The sequence below is a fragment of the Cotesia glomerata genome, linkage group LG9, assembly GCF_020080835.1.
Source record: "Cotesia glomerata isolate CgM1 linkage group LG9, MPM_Cglom_v2.3, whole genome shotgun sequence".
NCBI lineage: Eukaryota > Metazoa > Arthropoda > Insecta > Hymenoptera > Braconidae > Cotesia > Cotesia glomerata.
Genome location: NC_058166.1, coordinates 14,208,640 through 14,233,282, shown reverse-complemented (window position 1 = coordinate 14,233,282; position 24,643 = coordinate 14,208,640). Strand labels below are relative to the sequence as shown.

General features: G+C 27.6%; 1 protein-coding gene and 1 long non-coding RNA gene across 8 annotated transcripts in view; one reads left to right on the top strand and one right to left on the bottom strand.

The window, feature by feature from the left end:
• The window catches only part of LOC123271149, a 317,780-nt gene that overhangs the window by 20,593 nt on the left and 272,544 nt on the right, over nt 1-24,643 (top strand). The gene's annotated exons all lie outside the window — the stretch shown is intronic.
• LOC123271140 (nucleolysin TIAR) overlaps nt 1-24,643 on the bottom strand; it is a 243,854-nt gene that overhangs the window by 14,538 nt on the left and 204,673 nt on the right. For all 5 annotated transcript variants that reach the window (XM_044737366.1, XM_044737365.1, XM_044737364.1 and 2 more), the window contains 3 exons: nt 14,405-14,480; nt 7,673-7,775; nt 698-878 (listed from right to left, as the gene is read on the bottom strand). In XM_044737366.1, coding sequence (XP_044593301.1) covers nt 698-878; nt 7,673-7,775; nt 14,405-14,480 — 360 coding nt within the window. The remainder of the gene's footprint in view (nt 1-697; nt 879-7,672; nt 7,776-14,404; nt 14,481-24,643) is intronic.

Here is a 24,643-nt window from a genome sequence, read left to right as displayed (position 1 = left end):
TTATAATTAAAATCTTTCTTGGAGTTAAATAAACTAAAAATAATTAACTCCACAAATTTTTTACAGTGTAACAAGTCATTGTATTGAAAAAACAATTTTAAGAATTGGCATTAAAAAATTTTTTTAAATTTATTCTTGTTGAATTTTTTTTTTAAATCAATTTTTTAGTTATGAAAATAAAAAAAAAAAACTTTAAAACGTCTGTTAATTTCAGTGTTATCATAAAGTATCGGTGTTGGTTCCACGACAGCTAAACAATAATTGTAATTACTGACGATATGATAATCATGATTTATTTGATTAAGCGTTGGAGTAGTTATAGACATAATTAACGTACAATTAACACTCGAAATAATCGACATTAATTAGCACGTTTGATAGGAAATATCTTGTATCTTGTACCTGAATCTAAAATTTAGTTTAAATACACGGCGATACTCGGTGTAATTAAAATAAACACAGATAGTTAAACAAGAGCTGACTGGTGAATGTATACATTGTATTCAGCTGAATTACAATTTAATACAATTTAGATCAGATGTATAAGCATTGTAGAGGGTTTATCTTGGTAAATAACTAAAAGGAAACAATGCTGATGTTTTTATATAACACTTGAAAAAGTTAATTATGTTATTGTTTAATATGTAAGGCGTTGCAATGAAAATGATTTAGTAAATTAGTAGATAATGATAATCACCTTACAAAAGCGTAACCTTTATCCTTGAAGACCCGAATTTCTTGAATAGAGCCAAATGGTGAGAAGGTTTTCTGCATCAGCTCCTCTGTAAGGCCATTTGTTAAACCACCACAGTAAACTGTGCAGTTAGTTGGACTGCTCTGATTGTACACCTCGTCAAAGGTTAATGGCTTAGCGTTTGCTAAAATTGTCACAAAATGAACAAGTTTAATCCATTAAAACAGTGTATTATTTTCGGTTTTATACAGAATTTCCGAGGGAACTCAATTCAGTCACTAATTATATATTTTTATTGTTATTATTATTGATTATTTTAATAATAATAACAATATTTTTATAGTGATTAGATCGTAAACACTAATTAAGATACGGTATCTCCTAAAATACTGGAGAGAATCCTTTAATATTAAGACGTTTTTGGTAAGAAATTTTTTAAGCTGAAACGGAATTCTTATGATTTTTCCCAAAAATTAATATTTCAGGATTTATGACTATTTTTATAGAGATTAGATAATGATTTTTCATTTTTTACTATACGAGCACACAGAAAAAAGGAGCCAAGAAAATATTTTTCTTTCTAATTATTTTCTTGAGTGGAAAAAAATTTTTTTTTTGACACAAGAAGTTTCACTTAATCCAACAAAATTAATTATCTTGCTTTAAGAAGTACGTATCTTGATCCAAGAAAATTTATTTAAGTCAAGAAAATCTTGTTGTTTTGAGAAAATTCAGCTTCTTGCTCCAAAAAATTTAGTTCTAGATAGAAGTAAATTTTCTTGTTTTGAGAATATTTCTCTCTTGCTCCAAAAAATTAAATATCTCGATAAAAGTAAATTTTCATTAATATTTTTATTGATTAACATGTCAAATAGGAAGATCAAATAATATTGAATCATTTTTTTTTCATTCAATATGTATAATTGCACGCTAAAATAATATAAAATGGGTATCAAATATTCAAGAGAAAAATTTTCTCCAAGTGAGAAAATTTTTTTCTCAGCTGAAGTAGGTGGCGCTGCTTCTCTAAAGTATCTAAAAATCTTGATCAAATATAAAAATTTATTGTATACAGTAAAAAATTTTTCGTCATTGTGTAAAGTGTAAAAATTTAACATTTTAGTGTGTAGAATTTAACATTTTAGTATGTTGATTCAACACAGATTGTGTAAAAAAAGCCATATTAAAGCAAATTTTTTTTTTTTTTTTTTTTTTTAAGGGAGTTGGGAAAGAACGGATAGGGGAAAGGGGGGGACCTACTCAGTGGGAATTTTTCCGTAATTGAAAAAATAATCAGACAGCCCAGACTGGGAATCGAACCCAGATCTCTCGGTTACGCGCCAAGGGCTCTACCAGTTAAGCTATCCGAGACAAGTACTGACTACTTTATTCAGTCACGTATTTAACACAAATTTTTGCGTTAAATTTGACGAAAAATTTTTTATTGTGTATCAAGTATTTATGATAATTAGAATTAAGAAAAAATGACTTCCACTAAGAATAGAATTTCAAGAAAAATTTTTACTTCGGCCAACACAACTTCAGTCTTTTTTCAGGCACCCGAAAATTGTTTTGAGCCAAGAATTTTGTTCTCCAGTCAAGAAATTTTTATTTCTGTACACTTTTTAAGTTACTATATTTCCTAAAATATTGAATATGGTCCAATAGTACAAAAATATTTTTTGTAAAAAATTTTCTAAGCTTTAACTTTGCATTCTTATAATTTTTTCTAAAAATCAATATTTTAGAAGTTATAGTCAGTTTTTGAGTGAGTAGATTATGATTTGGTATTCAATTCAAAAATTTGCTTCTTAAATCATAATAACAACATGAACAATAATCTCTTTTATTTGGCTCAAATATATTAATATTATTATTTTAATAATTATTAATTCTTCTTAATAGAAATTTGTTTTATGAGTTTCAATTGCACCAATTGATTTGAACGCGAAAAATATGGTAGGAGATGATGAAATAAAAATTTTATTTATTGACCGGGTGCTATTCTTGTAATATTGAATTGTTTTTAATATAGAATGAGTATTATATGAAATGGTTTTTTTTTTTCTATAAAGTTTAGCAAATTTTTCAATTCTGGTGGGAATATTTATCACCGCTCTATTCAAACGTTCGGAATAAATATTTCTAAAGTCAACGTCAGATAATAGAATTCCGATATTGAAAAAAAAAAGTTTTTAAAATAAAATAAAATAAAAGGACAAAGAAAAAAACACACAATGGAAATGGCATATGAAAGAGCACGCGTACAGAGAGTCGTATAGGCGAAAAGCGAGGCAAAGTGACGAGCCACCGCAAAGTGCTCGATAATGCTTTAAACGTTTCGCGGTCGGTACTTAAAGTAATATCAATTTTCCCACAATAGTGATGCAGTACCAGCCAATTTGCTATGTATACACTTTATTCTATAAATATGTATATAAATATATATAAGTATAAAAACATAAAAGTATGTTTGCGGTGAAACAGTGATGGAAAAAATTTACTAACGAAATACTTTGATACTTTATTGATTTCAAGAGAGCTGTTACGGTTTTAAAAGGGGTGAAAAATTATTACTATATTGTAGGATTATGAAAAAATAAAAGGGTTTCACAGCGTTAAGTTTTATAGTTTATGACTTTTAGCTTTGAAAATTTTTTTCGCTATTATTATTTGGAGCAAAGTGGTAAATTTAGTAAAAATGTGAAAAAGCTCTTTGTTAACTTTTTCGTATTTTTTTTTAAGCGAGTTTGACGTGAAAAAAAATAATTTTGGTGAAAAGGATCGCTGAGATCTCGGAGAGAATACTTAAAGATTTGAAAGCTCCTTGTTCTGATTTCAGTGAGATCATTAGTCGCTGAATAATCGGTTGTCAAAGTAAACCGTCTGATTTTTTATCCGATAGCCGATAACTCGCCGAAAAATAGTCTCGAGAGCCGAGCAAAAGTTTCCGCCGACAGAACATTACACCTGAATCAATAGACTTTATTTTTTATATTCTACCTTTTTTTTTTTTTTTTTTTCAGTTTTATTTCCATCGATTTATGCGGTTTGTTTCACCACTCTACTACTGGTTAAATCTTATTCCAAAAGTCCCCCCAAAAAATCTTTAAATTTTGAGCTTTCGATGATTTTTTAATCGCAAAACAAGTCACTTATTATTTCAAGTCCTGCAGTTGGGAAAATAATAAAATTTCTATCTAAATAACTAAAATCGTCCCTATTATTTTAACAGATAATCAAATTTTATTAAAATTTTTGGAGATCTCTAACACTTTCCTAACAATTCCCCAAATAAAAATAATAAATATCAACCCCTAAAGTCCTTTCGCCTCTTATTAAAACGTTAATTTCTGGTGTAATTTTTCCTTCGAAACAACACATTATTTCAAAAAAGGACGTAAAATAGCATAAAAACCCCGACACGAGTAAAGAGTAAGGAGTGAAAAAATTTTTTCAGTCCGTCCGCGAACATAATAAGCTTATTAAAACTGAAATGGATAATTAAACGTAGGTGTAGATTAGAGCTCCAGTTTATAAATGAACATGATACAAAGAAGAGAAGTCTCTATAATTTTTACAGAAAATTAAATTTACTTTAATTATTTTGTATCTCCAATGTTTCCTCCGAATTTCAGCTAAAAAAACATTTAAAAAAATTCAAACAAACATTATTATTAAAAATTGATGCACAGAAGCTTAAATTAAAATCCAGAGACACGGTTCTTTATAAATAATAAAACCAGGTAAAAAATTCAACGACAAAATCAAAAAATTATCTGATTTACGGGATCGATAATAAAGCAAAGAGAATGGCTAACTGGACCGTAAATCTCTTTATTTACCGTCTGGTTTTCTAAACGCACGTTCGCTCCCGCATATAGGATGCCACCTCGTGCGTGTAAACTACCGTCCACATTATAGTTATAGTTAAGGTCTACGTCCACGTCGACGTCCACGTCGACGTCCTCGTGTGTGTTTTATTAGCCAGCTACAGCTAGTTATTAATTTATTTAAAGACGCATACGTGTACGCGAGTAGAGCATATAGGTGTATGTTTAACGTCGAGTACCGTACCAGAGTAGAGCAGAGTAGGGGTGGTTTGTGTGCATTTGTGTGAATTCCCAAGTAGTGTTATGATGCAGCCATGCAGCCAATCAAAAACTTGGCGCAACAAGCCAAACCGAGTGCCGTGTAGTGTGTGCCGGTATAGCGTGTTGTCGGCAGGGGAATTGCCGTATATACAGTCAGGCAGTCGACAACGCACGTTCAATGCTTCGTTTCCAGTTTTGCTTATTAATATTTCGCGATAGTCTATAGGCTTTAGGCTACTCTGTCTATGTATATATTTATATATCAAAGTATACATACATATTTGTGCTTCACTAATACTACCACCGGCGAAAACTAAACCAGGAAAACTCACTTCGAAAACACAGACCCCGTGTCGACATTTAGAATTATTTTAAATTCTACATACTATAATCCTATTGAGTAAATATATAACTATACAAATAAATTATACACATATAATATACCATATGTGGTAGGATTTTTCTTGGAACTTATTTTATGGATTTTTCTCATATTTTTTCTAAATAAAAAATTAAATAAATTTTTTTAATACATCGAGAATTTTTAAATATACGAAAATTCTTAACTCATTCGTGGTTTTCTACTTTATATTTATTTTTATTAAATTATCGTTTGTTAGAAGTAAAGTTTTTTCTATTCAATAGAAATTTATTTTATGAACAATTAATAAATATTGCTATTTTTAAAAATATATAGAGAAATTTTTTTAATTTTAGACTATATGCTATAAGTATCAGTTAATGGCACAGAAAAAAAAATTTACTTGAATCAAGTAAATAATTTTGAAGAACTTAATCTTCTTGAGTTTGAGTAGAAAAATTCTCAAACTAAGAGATTTTTCTTGGTTTAATGAAATTTTATTTGATTCAAGAATTTTTCGTCTTGATTCAAGTTAATTTTTTTTCTACACTTTTTGTGTTAAAAATTTTTATATTAAATATTTAATATTTTTTGTGTTGATTTAACAGAACAAATGTTAAATTTACACATAAAAGTGTTAAAAATTTAAGACAAAAATTTTTAACACTAAGTTTTTTGACGCAATGACACCAAATTTTTTACTGTGTATGTTGAACTCAAAAAATGAGTTTTGGTTTCCTATCTCTTATTTTTTCCATCACTTGCAAAATATTTAATTGTTGATTTAAAAATTAGGTCAAATTCGAATGAAAAATTTAATCTCATTTATAAGAGTAGTAAATTAGTTATATCCAAACAAAGATTGAAAATTCAACAGACATATTCGATAATTTCGAAATAAAATTGAAATTTTAACTCGAGTTTTTTAAATAAAATTATCACTAACTCACTTAAAATTTCAACAAACTCAATACACTTTATCAAAAATGAGGGCTTATATTTTCGGAAAAACATAATTTACCTAAACCTCTACACGGAAAAAAAAGATGATTTAAAAATTGCATCACTAATGATGTAAAAATCCGATTGTACGAGTCGCGTTAGTTTTGGTTTGAGGTGATACAAATATTGTATCACCGTGATGTAGATTCCACATCACACTGAAGTAAATTATGAGTGCGCTACACGCATGCGCCTGAATATTGTATAGGTTATATTTGTTGTTGATGTTTTGTGTCGTATGTATTTTTTTATTAATTACGAATTTGTTATAAAAAAAAAAAACGTGAAAATAACATAGCCGATGACTTTGTATGTTCAATGCTAAAAGAATATTGTCTTGAAAAATTTATTTCAAGGTTTGAGGGTACGAATATTACCGTCAAGTTAGTCCCATTTAAAATACACTAGGAATTCAAATTGCGTGCTCTAATTCTGAACCAATAAGGAATCAGGGTCCATGTTTTCGAGCTATTTCGATACTAAGCTAACTTCAATTAACCATCAATTTTAATATATAGGATTAGATACAAAAATTGTATCACCGGGTGGCGTAAATTTAGCATCACCTCTGTTGACTTCACAGGTGATAAAATTTTTGTATCACCTGATGAGATTTTAAAGCCACTTTTTTTTTCCGTGTAATAGCTTTAATTTCGAGAAATAAATTTCATATAAATTTACGGAACAAAGAAAAAAATCTCAGCAGTATAAATTAGAGTGACTTGAATCGTACTTATTTTAAATGAAAGAAATGATTGTAACTCAGCAACGTCAGGTACAACAGTCAGTATAAATAAATAAATAAGTAAATAAATAAATAAGAGAACAAAGTGATGCAAGTGTTGGCCTAAATTATAAACTCGGCTTTAACTTTTCGTGTTATGTCGAGTAAGCATTTTCTTTACTTAAGATATTATTATTATTTTTTATATTTTTGTTGTTGTTATTATTTTTTTGCTTTTTCAATAAAAAGTTGAAAGTTCTTGGGGAATACTAATTAAAGAGTACGCAAAATGAAATTAGTTGGTCGACTGCATACAAAAATAAGAGGGCAAAAGTGAGCAAGTAAAAAGAAATATAATAATAATAAAGATAAAGAGAGAAGAAGAAAGAGAAGAGAGAGAAAGAGCAACTTTGTCTGGGAACCGCTTAGGATATTATAATAATGCCTTCACTTTCAGTCTACACTTAGCCTTTAAGGTACTGGTACAAAAGCCCATCGAGCTTGTTGCATACATATATCGTTAAATAAAATAAAATTAAACTTTATCAATAACTTCTGTAATTTATAGAGCATCAAATTGATGTATTGATTGATAAATATTAATTAAATGGAGGAAAGTTGAATTGATTGGTAATTGGTGACTGGTGATGGGTGATTGGTGATTGCTTGATAAAAATAAGGAGGCAAAAGCAAATATAAAGGAAAAAATATAAAAAAAATAGAGAAGAAGTAGAATTGAGAATTGAGGGAGGAAAAAGAAAACGAAAGAAAAAAAGGTTTAAAATAAATAAATTTACCTTCGGATTTTGGAGGTGGTGGTTTACGTGTCGCCCAATTTGTTCGGATGCTTCTGCTGCCAAGCCACTGGCCATTCATCGCGCCAATTGCACTCTCCGCCTCCTGGAAAAATAAATAGAGAAAAAATCTACGTAATAAACTTAAATGTACATTGCAGTCTTTACCCTCGGCTGTCAAGAAGTGGGTTTGCCTGCGTGATTGACCGCGTTTATATCTCGGGTGAATTTATTTAAAGATTTTATTCAACAATAAATTTAATTATTTTTTTTTTTGTTTTGGTTCGAGCGAATAAAATAATTAGCAGAATATATTTGTTCATTCGAGTTTGAAGGGAGGACAATAAAAAATAATTAGTGACATAGGGCCAATTAAATTTTATTTAATTGATAATTAAAAAATATTGATATTTATATTTATGAGTTTATTAATTAACAATTTAGTTGATTCGATAAACAGCCGAGTGGTGATTGTTATTTTAAATAATAAATGACAATTCGAAATTTTTTAGCATGATGTGAAATATTTTAACATTATTTTTTTTTAGAGAAAAAAAATTTGGGCTAAAAATATTTTAGAAAAGTAAATTTTTCTCATCCTAAAAATAGATTGAAATATCTAATTTTTTTGTAGCTCTGAAAAATGCACCTCTATTTTTTCATTCTTTCCGCAATGTATATCGAAATCAATACTTGATGTTACCCTTGTACTGATACAAAAAAAAATCTATGAAACAAATGAGAAAAATTAGCAAAAAAATAAAAATAAAAAAATAAGTAATAACAAGTTGACGAGCCTCAAGTGACCAGTGTCAGCATAAATAGAGGGAAAACGTAAAATGGAAAAGTTGGGCAATCTAGTTGAATGACTAAGTCAAAGCCAACAACAACAGTTACGGTTACGAGTTACTGCTAAACAGTAAGTTGACTTACACGTGGCGTTCAAATAACTTTATTTAGTTAAACATTGAGACCTGGATATAAGCACTCAATTATACACTAGCTGTCCTTATTTATTGAGTTTAAGTTTAAGTTCCCCAGTATACTTGTCTACACTGTGCGTGTTACTTATACATTATTAACTATTAACGATATTTGTGTCATCGCATTTAAAATTAATAACAAAAAAAAAGTCGATTTAACATCAGAATTCGCGGACAAAAATTGTACGTGAAAATTACAGAAATGGGCATGCAAAAATTACATTATAATTTTATGTTGTATAAATTAATTTAGCATATATTTAATAATTTTAAGATTTTTGTAAAAAATAAATTATTGCAGAAAAAAAATGGGAAAAAAAAATTGATATGCAGAAATTTTAAAAAATCAAAAATGCAATTTTTTAAAAATATTTTTTTGTAAAATAAAATTAAAAAATTGTCATGTGACTGCTAATTTTATTGTCATTTTTATGTTATATTTAGAAAAAACATCTACATTTTTTCCAATCTAAAATTCACTAATTTTTTAATGATAAATTTACATTTTTTTTCTTCATAAATTTTCTAATTTTTTCTAAATGCCAAATTAAAATTTTTTGCAATATAAAATTTACATTTTTAATTTGACAGATTTTAAAATATAAAAATTACATTCTTAAAAATATAAATTCAACTGTTATGTCTTGACAAGAGTAAAATCGTAAATTGAAGAGATAACTCTATGATTTTGACAGTACTTTTTTTTTCTGTGTTGTTTTTCCGAGCGTGAAAATGATGTCGTTGTTGGTAAAATGGATTTAATTTATAAAAATGATGAAATTGGAAATTTGAAATTTAAAATTTAAAATATATAATAAGGAGTTGATCGGAATAATAGGACCGGGAATAGAAGAGCAACAGCAACAGTTGCAGTATCCGTGAAATTTGTTGGTACGGCATCCCCTTAGTCTTTACTTGGGAATCTAATCTTAACACGTGGGATGCGCCAAAGCTTGGCCGGACGGTTCTGCGAGTAGCTAGTGCTACTGCTGCAGCCCAGATCAATACGGCATTAAAACAGCTGCCTTTGGCCAGTCCCTAGGAAAAGCCGGATATTCCTTCCTCCCCCTCACCCGACTGGCCTACCCTATTCTCCTCTCACACTATTCTTCACACGTACACCGATCCACACAAACTGACAGACAGAGCTTATACACTTACACGTATGTATATACACACAATCATACTTAGCACTTTGGTACTCTGTACTCTCTACGCTCAGCAGGATGAGAAAAGCTCCTCAATCACCTGCTCGTAACTATCTGCGTTTGTCGGTAATTTACGTTGCGGATTTTCAGCTCATACTTATACGCCACTATCTATACATATATATATGGCTCAAACGGGTCTAAAGTTTTATTCTAAAAGTAGATCACTGTAATTTCTTCAATTTACTTTTTTATTTGTTTTTTCCACGTTTAAAACATTTTTTAGAGCTTTTTATTTCATCTTCTTTATTTTTTACTCTCGATGTATGATTTTTATCTTTGAAACTCTTATTGTGGAAAATTATATCAGTTTATTCAAATAAATACTCCGGTTTAATTTTTTTTCCCAGTTTCTTCGTTTTTTATTCAATTTTTCTGCTAATTAATTTTGTGAAAATTTTAATGATTTTTTTATCAATAATATGAAATACATTTTATGGAAAAAAATTTTTTTTTTTCATTTAGATTCATAAAAAATTTAATATATAAAAATGATGACAATTCATTTCGCAGGTATTTCATTTTTTTTAAATTTTTTTATTAATTGTATCTGTAAAAATTTAAATAATTTTTTTTTTATCAATAATACAAAACATATTTTCTTTGAAAAAAATTTTTTTTTCTCTAATTTGATTCACAGAAAAGTAAATAAATAAAAATATTATAAATTTTTTATCTCGGGTTTTATTATTTTTCTGTGGGATTTTTTTTTTAATTATTTAAATTAAAGAATAAAAACTGAATTTTAAATAAATGCGAAATTTGATAATTTAAAAAAAAAAACTAAAAAGTTTGATTAAAATTAAACAAAGACTTAATCACGAAAAGTGTAATTTTCGAAGGAGAAACCCAAAATCAAGAGAACAAAAGGTTGGTAAAAAAATGCAAGAACGACCTAAAAAATGTCTGGTTATATTTATGGAATGACCGACATACTGTCATACGCGGTCGTCTATCGGTCGTAGCTATAATTTTAATAGAGAAAGTGTCTGCTTTAAATATAAACATCGATGTCGTGTAATATCAGTATAAGTCAGTATTTACTGAAAGTTATTTATTAAATTCGTCGAAGCTAATTCCCTTGGCGTTTATCTGGTAATTTCGAAAATAAATAAAAGTTTAAACGACCGGATCGGTATCAGTAACAGTGTCGAGGAATCGAAAAAATAACCGAGCTCAAGAGCACTTAAATCTGCATGTGAAAATTTAAGTAGATGAAATTCAGCAAAGTTTTAGGTCACGGCAGATAAAAAAACTCGTAAATTTTTTAATTTGTCTTTGCTCAAAGTCGTAACTCGCGAGTATCGAACCGCGGGTCCTATTAATTAATTGCATTCGATGGCTGACAGCTTTAGCTTTGCATCAAGTGCTTCTCTTCGAGATAGAACATTTTTTATCTTTCCATAAAACGATAAATTTACATGGAAAAATTAATAAAATATTATTTAAGCTCCAAAACCTCTTTAGAGCTCTTGTGCGACTTTATTATGATTTTTTTTCTTATTATAACGACTCAGGGTTGCAATTTTTGAATTAAAAAATTTCTAATCGAAGATTGAAAATTTAATTTTCGATTTCAGTGTTGGGATCAAAAATTAAAAAACTAATTTTTAATGAGGTTAGAATTAAAATATTTCAAGCATTATTCGCAACTCTGTAGCTAGCAATTTTTTTCTATTTTTATTGTGATGAAAAAAAAATTGCGAATCAATGAAAGATTGTTATTGATCTGAAAAATTATTAATTAGAAAAAAAATTCAAATTTTTCTAAAGTTATTCACAAAAACCTATTTTATTAAATAAATGATTTTTTGCCGGAGACAAAATTTTTATCATTCTCCTAATTGATGTAAATTATAATAAAAACTAGCAATCTTACAGTCACTATGTGATTGCCGTGACTTGTGAACTACAAATAAATAAAATTTTACTTTATTAAATAATGACTTTTATTAAATTGCACTGCCTTCTTAAATATTGACGTTTTTAAAGATATAAGCTCATTCCGATGTTACGCTCATCAAGAGCTTTCATTTGAGTACCCACATGCATTTTTATATATTTTTCATATGTACATATATATAATATATATAAATATATGAAAAATTGATGTGGGTACTTAAATGAAAGGTCTTGATGAGTGTTACATCGGACTGAGCTTATACTTTTAAAAATGTCAATAATTGACAAGATACAATATTATTTCTCAACTATTGACGTTTTTAAAGATATAAGCTCATTCCGATGTTACACTCATCAAGAGCTTTCATTTGAGTACAGACATGCATTTTGATATATTTTTCATATATACTGAGACACTGCAAAATGTCCCGATTTTATCAGCCTGGTCAACTACCACCCGAAATTTCCGTTACCGACACTAGCTGAATCAATGTGTAGCCCCCGTGACGTCACAAGACGACACGAGGAGGGGAAAATCAGCTACGAGCCTCAAAACCTGAGCATTGATCGACACTTCGATCTATCCCCCGGTGTCAACCACCACGTTAGATATTTCTTAGTCAATTTACTACTATACCACTATTACCACTATTAGGTGATTACTCACTAAAACTTACTATCAATTAATCCTATATTCCTTTTTTACTACTATTAGGTGACTATTCACCATAATTTACTACTAATTCACTCTTATATTTCTAATATTAAATAATATTCATTCTATTGTTACAAATATTCTATTTTGTTAAGTTACATTACCGAAATACCACAAGTTTATATTAAAAGTGCTTATTTTGTGTAATAAAGTTAAGTGTATTGTTATCACCGCTATACACTATTACTAAACTACCACTATTCACCTATCTATTTACTACGACTATCTATCTACAACCTGCCAAAGGGTCAATCAAAGACGAAGGGTCATCGTTGCAGTTAAAATTTGTAAGTAAGTAAAATAAATTAACTGGCACGCGTGAGAACTTCTGTCTCAAACTAATAAAATCATCTAAAGACAAAGACACTCATTGGTTCACGGGAGCGGAATATCCCAGAGCAGCGAATCCTAATTTTTAGAAGTTTAGGCGATTATTTCTTATCCGCGAGGTTTAATGGTCTAAATAATTAAATTTTTAAATTAAGCAAAAAAATTTAGTGTTTCAATACATATATATATATATATATATATATATATATATATATATATATATATATATATATATATATATATATATATATAAATATATGAAAAATTGATGTGGGTACTTAAATGAAAGGTCTACATGAGTATAACATCAGGACGAGCTTATATCTTTAAAAAGTTTGGAAAATCCAAAAGTGCACGCCTCATAACGCTCATTCATTTAAAAAAAAAAAATAAATTGTGTAATTGATTGAAAAAAAAAAAAAAAAAAAAAATAATTAAGTAATTTCTTACAGAGTATTTTTTTTTTTTTCAAATATCAGCGCCTTTTTTTCTTGTCATATGCGCACGCAGTCTAAAAAAATTTAGCTTGATCAAGTGGCGCCATAGTTTTCACGTGACAAATAAGAAAAATTCGTTTGTCTTTGTACGGTTGTATCGTAGTAAATTTTAATAAAAATTCAATTAAAAAAAAAAATACGTAAACTAGACTACTGATATGAAATACGGACCCAGTTCAGCACATTCTTAAACTAATAAAAAAGGTCTGGTCTTGAAATATCAATTCGTTCGGGAGTAATCGTTGGTACATCCAAAATGGGGTGACATCCGGACGTCCACGTAAAATTGTTTTCAAAACGTTTTTTTTTTTCAAAATAGCTACATGAAATGATTTTAGAAAATAAAAGATGGATTAATTTAAGTGTTTTCTCGGTGTACATCTACTTATATTATTGTATAAGTGTAATATGGTTATGATAGAGACATTTAAAGATCACAAAATTGCTTGACCTTGACAAGTCGAGTATAAAGCACAACTTCACGCACTTCGCGATATGAGGCGTGCAAAATGTCAATAGTTCATGAGATACAAGGTTATTCCTTAATTATGTATCTAGAGATAGAGCATTTCCGAATGCAGCCTAAATACTTATCATAAATTGACTATTAGTGCGAATGATATGAAACCATGAAAAGGCATAACTCCAGGCTAAGACTTCTCCAACGATACTAAATTCAACCACAAAAACCCATTTTATCATATAAATACACCGGCCACAAAATTTAACTCATTCTCTTAATTATATAGATAATAACTGTGACAATCGTATCCGGTTTTTCAATCAATAAAACGTTTTAAAAAGTTTTACCGATAAGAAATATAAATTAAATAAATGAAAAGATAAATTTGTCAATATAAAAAAAAGTAAAAGACCAGACAACCTTTTAAGTGAAAATAAAAGTTTAAACTTTTTTAACCAATTAAAAAAGTGTAAAAGTAAAGTCAAAAGTTTTGTAAAAAGTCGATACGAAAGTATTAAGAAATAAAAATCGAGTGAAAAACAAAACAAAAATAGTTATTTATTTTTTTGTTCTGTCGGTTGAAGGAAATTTAACAATAAATTTGAAATTCAAAATTTTATTCTTTAAGTCAACTTACCACTTTCTTCACAAAAGATACAAATCCATATCCTTTAGACTTTAGTGTCTGGGGATCTCTGACAACTCTGCAGTCTCTGTAACAAAAAATATAAATTGTCCTATAAGTATCAGTTTATATTTATTTATGGGTTCAATAAGCAACTTTTTTTATTTGTTATTTATTATTATAATTAAATTATTATTATTTTTCGGTATTGTGAAAGTAAATTAAGTCTCACCATAAATAAAAAGCTCGCGGATTAAATAGATTCTTTGTTATTTTATCTTGAGTCATAAGACAATGCGTCAATAAAAGTTTAAACAAAGTCTTAGCAATTTAATTTTATGTCATATAGTAGTATAGATAGATAGATAGGTATATAGATATATACATGTATAAACACATGTTATCCTTTATTGTTTAATCAATGAATGGAGAAAACTCACGAGGAAAACGAGTACGCGCAAGCAGGATGCGCTGTGATAATAGGATGGCTAAACTGCTCACTTGGCGACTAGCTAACAAATAATCGATCCAGCTGTGTGGCACAAGGGACAAGATGCTAACGACCGTCTCTCTATTTACAGACTTGAATCACCCTTTTTTATCTTTTTTTTTTGTTTATTTTAATATCCCAACTCAATCAATCACTACTTATATTTATATGCGATGAAAAGTTTTGGTTTACATTTTTTTACCGTGAAAGTAAAATAAAAGTTTTCTCAAATAAAATGTTTCGATTGTTTTGCTTAAAAAATACCGATATTATAGATTTTGTTTTGAATTGTTTGGTTGTCTTGTTTGCTATTTGTTCCGAGTAAATATCAGTTGGGAAATTAATATGAGTTCCAGTCGATAATCGAAACAAGGAATTTTTATTTTTAGATTTACAAACCTGATATTTTTAATTTTAATTTTTTGTCAAAACTGGTCTAGATTTTATAGTATTGATTTGGGGAATTTTTGTAAGTTTCTATTTTTTTTGCGCGTTTTACACTGTAAGGAATTTGCGAAGGGAAATTAACAGATCAAAAAATGCGCATTTAAAGATTTTAAAAATTGATATAAACTTTTTCCTTAGCTTGATATAAAAAATAAATTTTAATATTTGAAAAAAATTGCAACAATATTCTTGTTAATTTTTACAAGTAGCATTTTTTGATAAATTTTCTCTATAATAATTTATTTGTTCAGAAATTTTAAAAATTTTCTTCTCAAAGTTAATTTCAGTAACATTCAAGTTCTCAATTTTATTTAATTTAATGTAGTAATATATTATTTCAATCTTTTAATGTTAGAATTTATCAACAAGCCTTAAAAATAAAATAATCATTATAAAAATTTTGTTCACTGTTTCAAAGTCAAATTTTTTGAAAAATGTAACTAATAATTACAAACTCAAACTTGAAATAAATTGTTTAAAAGTATTTGTTGGTAATTTTGCATTTGAAACTTGTTTCAGTTAATTAGAATTAACTGATGAGAGTGAAAATTCACTCGCGATTTTTTACAGTGCATTTTTTATCGGTCAGAAATTTTATTGTATTAAATTTAAACAAAATTTTGCACGGTTATAAAAAAATCCATTTTAATGAGCTAAATATCTCAGTAATAAAAAAAAAAATATTCGGATTTAAAGCATAAAATTTTATTTGGGTCTAAAAACGCTAGAAAATGGTGAGATTAAAAAAAGAGTGAAAGCGATAAAAAGTAATTTTTGTTTTAATCGTCGGAATATCTTTGGGAGGTAATTTATAAGATGGTTTAGCCGATTGTAATCCGGGATGGTATTAAATAGGGAATAATTAATGGGAGTTAAATCCATGATAAAGGTGTGAATTCTTAAATTCCTCTCATTGATTTCGATGCGTAATTTTAAAAGCCGTATATCCATATGTATATGTATATGTATCCACTTTATGCACACAATATACTAGTCAAAAAGATTAGCAAGGCTATCGAGCCGCGGTGAAAGAGGAATCAAGAGGATACGAGAGCAAGGAAGATAAAAATTAACAGAGACAAACCGAAAGAGGAAGAGAGTGTTTGATAGCCTCTCGTATACGCGTAAAAGTGCGAAAACATTTTCCATCAGGATAATCCTTGTTATGAGAGAAATGCGTGCAATAACGATTTGCACTGTGTGTTCGCTCGCTCTCAGTCGCAATATTCACGTGCCTGCTGAAATTCGATTACCCGCGAAATGCGACCAATTAATTCTCTTGTGTCCGTTTATATTTGCATGGTTTGCACGATGCTCAACTACAAACGACATTTCGACAGTATTTTTCATTATTATCATTATTATTATTATCATCATCATCTCCATCTCTAGTTTTTTTATTTTTACTTTTCTACCGTAAAAATAATATATCACAATAAACATTTTATGAGATAATCTATTTACATTATTATTTATTATTGTCATCATCATTTGGTTTTAATTCTTGTTTTTATTTTATTTCAATCCTGAGAATTATTCGAGCGATAAACATGCGACGAGTAAATAAACACTTCAATTATTTTTTATTTTTAATATTTTATAAATTATCCGATATGGTAATTAATAATTGCTCAGGTGATTCGTTGCTTTTAGTTATGAAAGTACGCACTCATTAATTATCCTGTATTCACTTTTTATGTTTATTCAATTATTATTATGATTTCCATTAAATATTTCAAGCTATGTAATTTATTAATGACCAACTCTACTAAATAAAATTTATTAAAATTTAATTAATTCAAATTTAAATATTTATTTTCAAAAAAATATAAACTAAAAAAACTACTTAATTATAAAGGATTAATTAAAAATAACAATAAATTTTTTTTACGAAATAATATATCGATTAAAAATTTTTTTTGATGTATAAAAACATACTGACGAAAGATTTTCTCTCGACACCACGGTAAAAAATTGAGGAAGCTCTATTTCGAAAAAAATTTTTTTTTTTAATTTGCATAAAATACACTTTTTTCATCGGTGTGAATATAAATTGAAAATTCAATTGTGATGTTTTTGGATGTCGAATTTGATTGTATGTCATGTAGATAATATATTTTTGATCAAAGTTTCACATTGATGAAAGAAATTCAAGAAAATAAATTTTGAAGAAAAAAAATTATTACGAAGAATTTTTCTGTTTTGAATAACGCAGAAAATTTCTAGAATGAGTTTTTATTAGTTTGTCAATTTTACTTGATTTAAAATTTTTTCTTTCTCTTTATTATTACCGTTTTATTATTACCATATTCTCAAAAATTATTAAGTGTGGGAGTTTGAAGATAAAAAATTTTTGAATCAAAACATAAGATTTCTCTTAAAATCATATTTTCTAACCGACTATATTTTTCCTATCTAACTTTTTTTAGCGTTCCGTTAATTATTTATTATAAATTTTATTTTCAATTCAATTAAAAATATTTTAAAAGCATTTAAAAACACCCGATACATTTTTAAATAAATTGTTTATCTAAACCGCAAACCCGATATATTTATATTTGCTCTTCATCGGATCAAGATCTTTGTACTAATATGACCCGGAGATATTTGCACAGGAAATGGCAGACTAAAAAGTCTTTTATCATCTTGTGATAACTTCACTGTGAAACTAAAACTAAACTTCAGAAGTCATTGAAACCAAAAATTTTAGATATTTATCATCGAAAAATCGACCATTGAAATTTAAGAAAAAATTCTACGCTCATCTTTAAAATATTTTATTCAGTTCAGGCGACGATAAATTCATATAAATTTGAAATCAATAGGAAAATATAGCCATTTTAAAGCACGTTTGTTCGTAAAATTGACTTATAAATCATTTTTATTGACGAAAAGATGATCTATAGAAGTTTTCTTGCAGTATGCTGATCGATAAAATCATATGCATACTAAAATTTAAAATAAGCGATGGAAATTCAGTTGTATGTAACAATGACTATGCTTTAATGTAAACAGTTTGGTAATTAAAAGCCTATTGATTATAACATAATAAGAGTGCCAATAAAACATGTTCACTGTGTAGCGATTCCTTTATAAGTACCTGATAAATTTAACCATAAAATTAAATTTATCTACCAAATTAAAATACATTACCGCTTAATTAATTATATAACGACAAAGTGTTCTTTAAACTCTTATCGCCCAACTTAAAAATTTTTTAAAGCTATTGTTCATCTCCCATGAAAAAAATATAGTGAAGTACAAAAAATAAATTAATTATATTAATAAAAATTTATTACAGACTATAAAAATTTTTGATGAAACATTTACGGAAATTCGGCAAAAGTTATTTATTGGAGTTAATTTTTAAAACGTATTCTATACACTCGCTAAAAATTTATTAATATGGTCATATATAATTTGATACATAATAGTAAACTATGTTAAGTACAAAAAAATAATTATACGTTTTATTAAATAAAAATTAGTTCAGTAGTTGATCAAAATAAAAAATCAACGTCAGATTAGCTTCTTTGGAGAGTAAACAAATTATTTTATTTTAGAACTAAATATCATGAGCTTAATTTTCTTGTAGGGAGAAAATTTAGCGAGTATGCGCCATCAGTCGGAAATTTTCAATATTAGTTTCGAAAAATTATATACGGGTATATATGACCATATCACGTCATATATGAATTTGTCATGATAGATTTTTTATATTTCAACATTAATTTTTTTTTAAACAATAATTTTTTAGATAGAATTATTATAATGTACACAGTAAAAAATTTTGCATCATTGTATCAAAAAACTTAGTGTTAAATATTTAACACTTTTATGTGTAAATTTAACATTTATTCTGTTGAATCAACACAAAAAAGTGATAAATATTTAACATAAAAATTTTTAACACAATTTTTTGACGCAATAACGCAAATTTTTTTACTGTGTATAAAATAAAAATCGCTTTAAAAAAGCAATTTCCGAAATGAATTTGTTAATAAACCAAAAATGTATTCAGTAAATGTGATTAATTAAATCCAAAAGATGATAATTAAATAATCCATAACGATTTATGATAACCAGTATTTGAGATATTAATATTGCTGTTACAATCAATTTGATTTATAACCGAAATTCACTATTAATCCCAACAGAAATTGGATATTATGTATAATGTATAATGTTGAATGTGTAGAGTGCAGAGTTTCGAATCGATCGTTGAATTATTTTATTATTTTTTGTCCCATAGTTCTCCATGATAACAGTCAAGCCAAATAAACTATATATATATATATATATATATAGTACGTGGGCGTCATACACGTACCAGAGTACACATAAACGGCCATGTTTCATTAACGAAAACTTGTGTTCTCTTTCTCTTTCCTCCTAATAAATATCTGGTTTCTTTCTCTCAATCCTATCCCGTTGGTCTTTCTCTCAATTCCCGGTCTCTCTTTAATCAAAAATTAATTTACCGGAAATGCGCGTGCGTAGTTCATGTCACCCCCAAGGCGTAATCCGCAATGTGTGGTCATTTAAAATCGGTCGAAGCGAAATAACCAAAAGGAAAATATATATATAAAGTTCGACATTTCAAATTCAATATTACACAGTTGAAAAATAATTGTTTCAGGCGATTTACCTCGAATATGCTGTAGTGTACTTTACTTGTAATTTTGAATATTTAACAATAGTGAATTCGAGTTAAAGCCCGAAGCGAAATAAATTTAAATCAATATTATATAAACAATGATTTTTATTATTTAAATTAATTTTAGTTGAACAATTGAATTTATCAGCGGAGATTTATAAAACATTATTACACTGGTGTAAATTTTAATGTATGTTGTTAATTGACTTTTTAAAATTTAAAAACCGGTTCGCCAGAATTAAATAGAATGATAAAGTTCCTACGTAATAAAGTTTGATAACGCTAATAAAAAGTTATAATTCATATCTGTAGTTCATTTTAAAATTATTACTTCATTATAGAGCTCTGAATAAATGGAGTGTAATTACATTTCCTACATACATTTTGATGTTCTATGACATATAACGTGTATAACATAATATGTTAATCAATGTATTAATGGTTGTGAATTACAGTTACAGTTTTCGAAAATAAAATTAGACTGAGTTGAATTTTAAAATCAATTGCATGGATTATGGAGAGTAACTTTGACTGAAAATGATCATATTACCATTAATGCTTTCTATAATTGAGAAGAATTGATGTTATTTTCAAATTCCAAAGTTTTTAATATATTTCATTTAAGTTAATTCATGGAAATTTTAGTATTTGCAAAGTAAATATTTCTTCATTCAAGTAAATGCGTCAGGAAATGAATAGTTGTATAGAGTTATGTAAATAATCTCACCCAAAATACACAAATAATACATATTTGGTCCGTACAAATGTTTGCTTAATTCAATTAAACGTCTGTGCAGTAAATATACTGAAAAAAAATTACTTGTTGATTCAAGGAAAATATTGTTGATAAGAAAAAAATTATTTAGAAGAAAATTGATAGTTTTGATTAAGAAATTTTACTCAAAATAAAAAAACCAATATTTTGATAAAGTAGAATCTTTATTTTAATAACAAAATTGTATGTGAGATTTAAAATCAGCAAGAGTCAAATATTTTTTTTTTTTTTTTATTTTAGTTTATTTTATAGTCGCATAGACAGCATGGTCATAAGCGACTTCAATATTACAAAAAATATTGAATTATAAATAATATTTCAAGAACACAGAGAAAAATAATAAAAAAAAAAAAATAATCTTCATAAAAATTTGAAAATGAAAAAATTTTCTTGATTTTGTTAAAGAATTTCTTAATTTAAATTAATTCAAACTGAACTTTTTAAAATTTTCAGCACAATATTTTATTTAAATCAAATAGTTTTTTTTTTAGTGTTGTAAAAGTTTTTCAATAACTAAAAGACCATTAAAAATTGCAAAAATTATTCACTGCAATTAATATAATTAAACTTGACCCTATTTTTCCGGTCAATTGGTTAGATCATTTAAATAAAATGACGTAACAACTTAAAACGGAAGTAACAGTATAACAGTAGAATCGTTAAATTTAGATGTATTTTTATCGCAAGTAATTGACAGGTGACAGTAGATAAATTTTATTAATTAAAACAATAAAAAATAGAGAGGCATTATCGTCAGTATAATTTTTCTAACGAGTGTTGGTTTTAATTAAAACGTCAGTTTCGGAAATAGTCGGGTACTTGAACAATTAGTTGAACTTTTTGATCAGCTATCGTGGTCATCGATTGACAAAAAAAGCACCGGGGTATAAAAAAAAAAAAGCAGCGACGAGTGAAGGGAATAAAAAGGGAGGTCCAAAGTTAAATCCACGTGTTCGGAATAGGCTGGGGGAATTAGGATCGGCAATCGGAGGTGCACTCGATAGCTATCAGATCGTTGAGTACTGCTGGCAGAACCGCAGACCGTTCATTTTCCAACATTCGAGTGTTTCCGTGTGTCCCACGACCTGAATGGACCTACTGAAAATCCACAAATGTGTTTTCGCTTGTTTCCTACGCTCGATTGCTATTGTGTGCATGTTCGCCGAGCTTCGTAAACCGTTCTCTACTCTGGCTAGTCTAACTAATAGCCTGGGTACATGTGTGCTTTATAAATGTATGTTTATTCTCATATATATGTCTATATATCTATATATCTAATACACATCTTTTATGTATACAGAAATTTAACTATTCCGTATTATAAGCACATGTACTTTTACGATTACAATAATAATAATAACAATGCACATTATTAACTTTGACATTTTGTATCTTTCTCACATAGTTAGGAATAAACAAATGTATCTTCGGTGAAGAAAGGATGGGATTTGACCACTATATTAAATTATCTAATTTGTTTTGTAATTCCAAAATTGAATTTCTCTATGCTTTATTCATCACCACGATTAAATTAAAAAAAAAAATTGTCTTGTGCATACTTGGCCTGAGGTTCAGCAATTTTAAAAGCCCAGACGGAAGGATGTACATAAACTCCATCGAGGAAGAGTTATAAACTCTAAAACATTGTAATAAATTCGATATTCTACATTTTAGATTTTAGATTTAACATTGCGACCATGAATATCAAGTAGAGCGTCTTCGAGGTGTATAGATATTCGTAAATCAATTTAACTTGATGGTTCTTAATTGTTTTAAACAATCTTGTTTGGTTACCACGCTAATTTTTATCCTTCAAAGTTTATATCTCTTTTTCTCTCATAACTCAACAACTATTTTTATTTCAACAAAAACATTTTATTTTTATATTTTTAGTCAGATTTCGTTAGAAATCTGACTATTGCATTAGTCATAATGCATTAGTCCTCGTAGTGGAATTTTCACCTGATTTTGCTATCATAAGTCATAATTAGTCAAGCAAGTTCCAAAAATACTATTGGTTAAAAAATGTATCTATAATCGACCTTGTCATCAGGATATCTGCAAAAGTTTTCAATCGATCTTGATGAAACTTGTTACATATATTCTTTGAGTAATTACCTTGAACGAGTTCGAAGATGAGCAAAATCGGTCAATTAGTTTAGAAATGGCGGCCATTTAAAATTTTCAAAATAGTGAAAACCACGTTTTCGGTCACTTCATTAATGTATAACTTTTGATTGAAAAGAGATAGCTAATTTTTGAAAAATTTATGTGATAGCTCATGAAATCGCCTCTTATTAAAAATATATAACATTGAATTTTCGTCCATTTTAAGTTATTTTATAACAGTTAAGAGGTCTATCGAATCATTTTCAGGCAATGTGTAGTACAACCGACTTATGAATGTTATTCTATCAAGAATTCTCAATAGATCCTAATAAAATTTGGTACACAAATTCCTCGGACAATTAGCTCGCATGAGCCCTAGGATGAACGAAATTAGTAGATTAGTTTTGAAGTAGTAGTTCTTCAAAATTATCAAATTAGTGAAAATCACGTTTTTTGTGGCTTCATTCATGAATAACTTTCAATTGAAAAAAGATAGCTAATTTTCGGAAAATTCATGTGAAAGCTCATGAAATTGCCTTTGATTTGATGTCCATAACATTTATCAAATGAAATCTACCTTCCATTTTGGGTGAGGCCGAATGGAATTTTTTAAAATACGGAATCCTGGAATTCCGTCAGATATTTAAATTGACTGTCTGACGAGATAAAGTATTTTAATTCATCGGATTATAAAAATGAATTAATCTATAGTTAACGTTTATTACCGTAATTTAATTTTAACCAGATGTAGTCAGGCAAATAAATAAATAAAAAATAAAAAAGATTGTATGGATGAATCAGTAGAATGACAGGGTAGTTTTTAAATTTTTTAGCTCGATAAACAATGCAACCATTGTTGATGTTTGTATCAATCTCATTAAACATCTACGATATTAATCTTTTATTATAATAATAACTACGACAGTTAATTTTCTTTATTATTGTTTTACTTTTGAGTGGTTGTTAAAGTATCAATAGATCTAGATGAAACTTTTGAGAATTAGAAATGAGTAAATTGTTACATTGACCCCAAAAATTTCCTTGTCTGTAATTTAAAAAATTTATTTTATTTGTCTGGATGTTGACAAAAAATGGTTAAGTATAATCAAATTTATATCTAATGAGAGTTGATTATATATCATCAGATCTATACTCAGATTTGAAATAAAATTATATTGAAATGTCATCAGATATTTAATCAAAAAATTAAAACTAAAAAAAGCTCAAAGACAATTCTACAAAATAAAAAAATAATAATAAAACATTATATGTCCAATATCTAAAAAGGTTGTGGCATTTTCTCGTTTCCCATAATGCAAATAGAAAAATATTAATATAATTATTCGTTTTTATGTCAGCAACACGTTATACTTCATACTCTCGAGAATATTTGAATACATCACTCGAATGTTGAAGCGAATAAAATTATGGCAAATAAAAAAAGTAAAGAACGTGAGTGAAAAATTTTATAAAATAAACATACAAGACACTTTCTTTTATCAGTTAACTTTATGTGGTGCTACTTAAAAGTCCTGAATTTAAAATCCTTCTATATATATATATATATATATATATATATATATATATATATATATATATATATATATATATATATATATATATGATCTAGATTTTGTATAAATATTAAATACGAATAGAATATAAATAAAAATACTGATGTATAGATGTATACACGCGTTTATACATAAATAAATATATAATGCACGTGGATAAAAAATAAAGAGACAGACGTATAGAAGAGAAGGTGGGGGT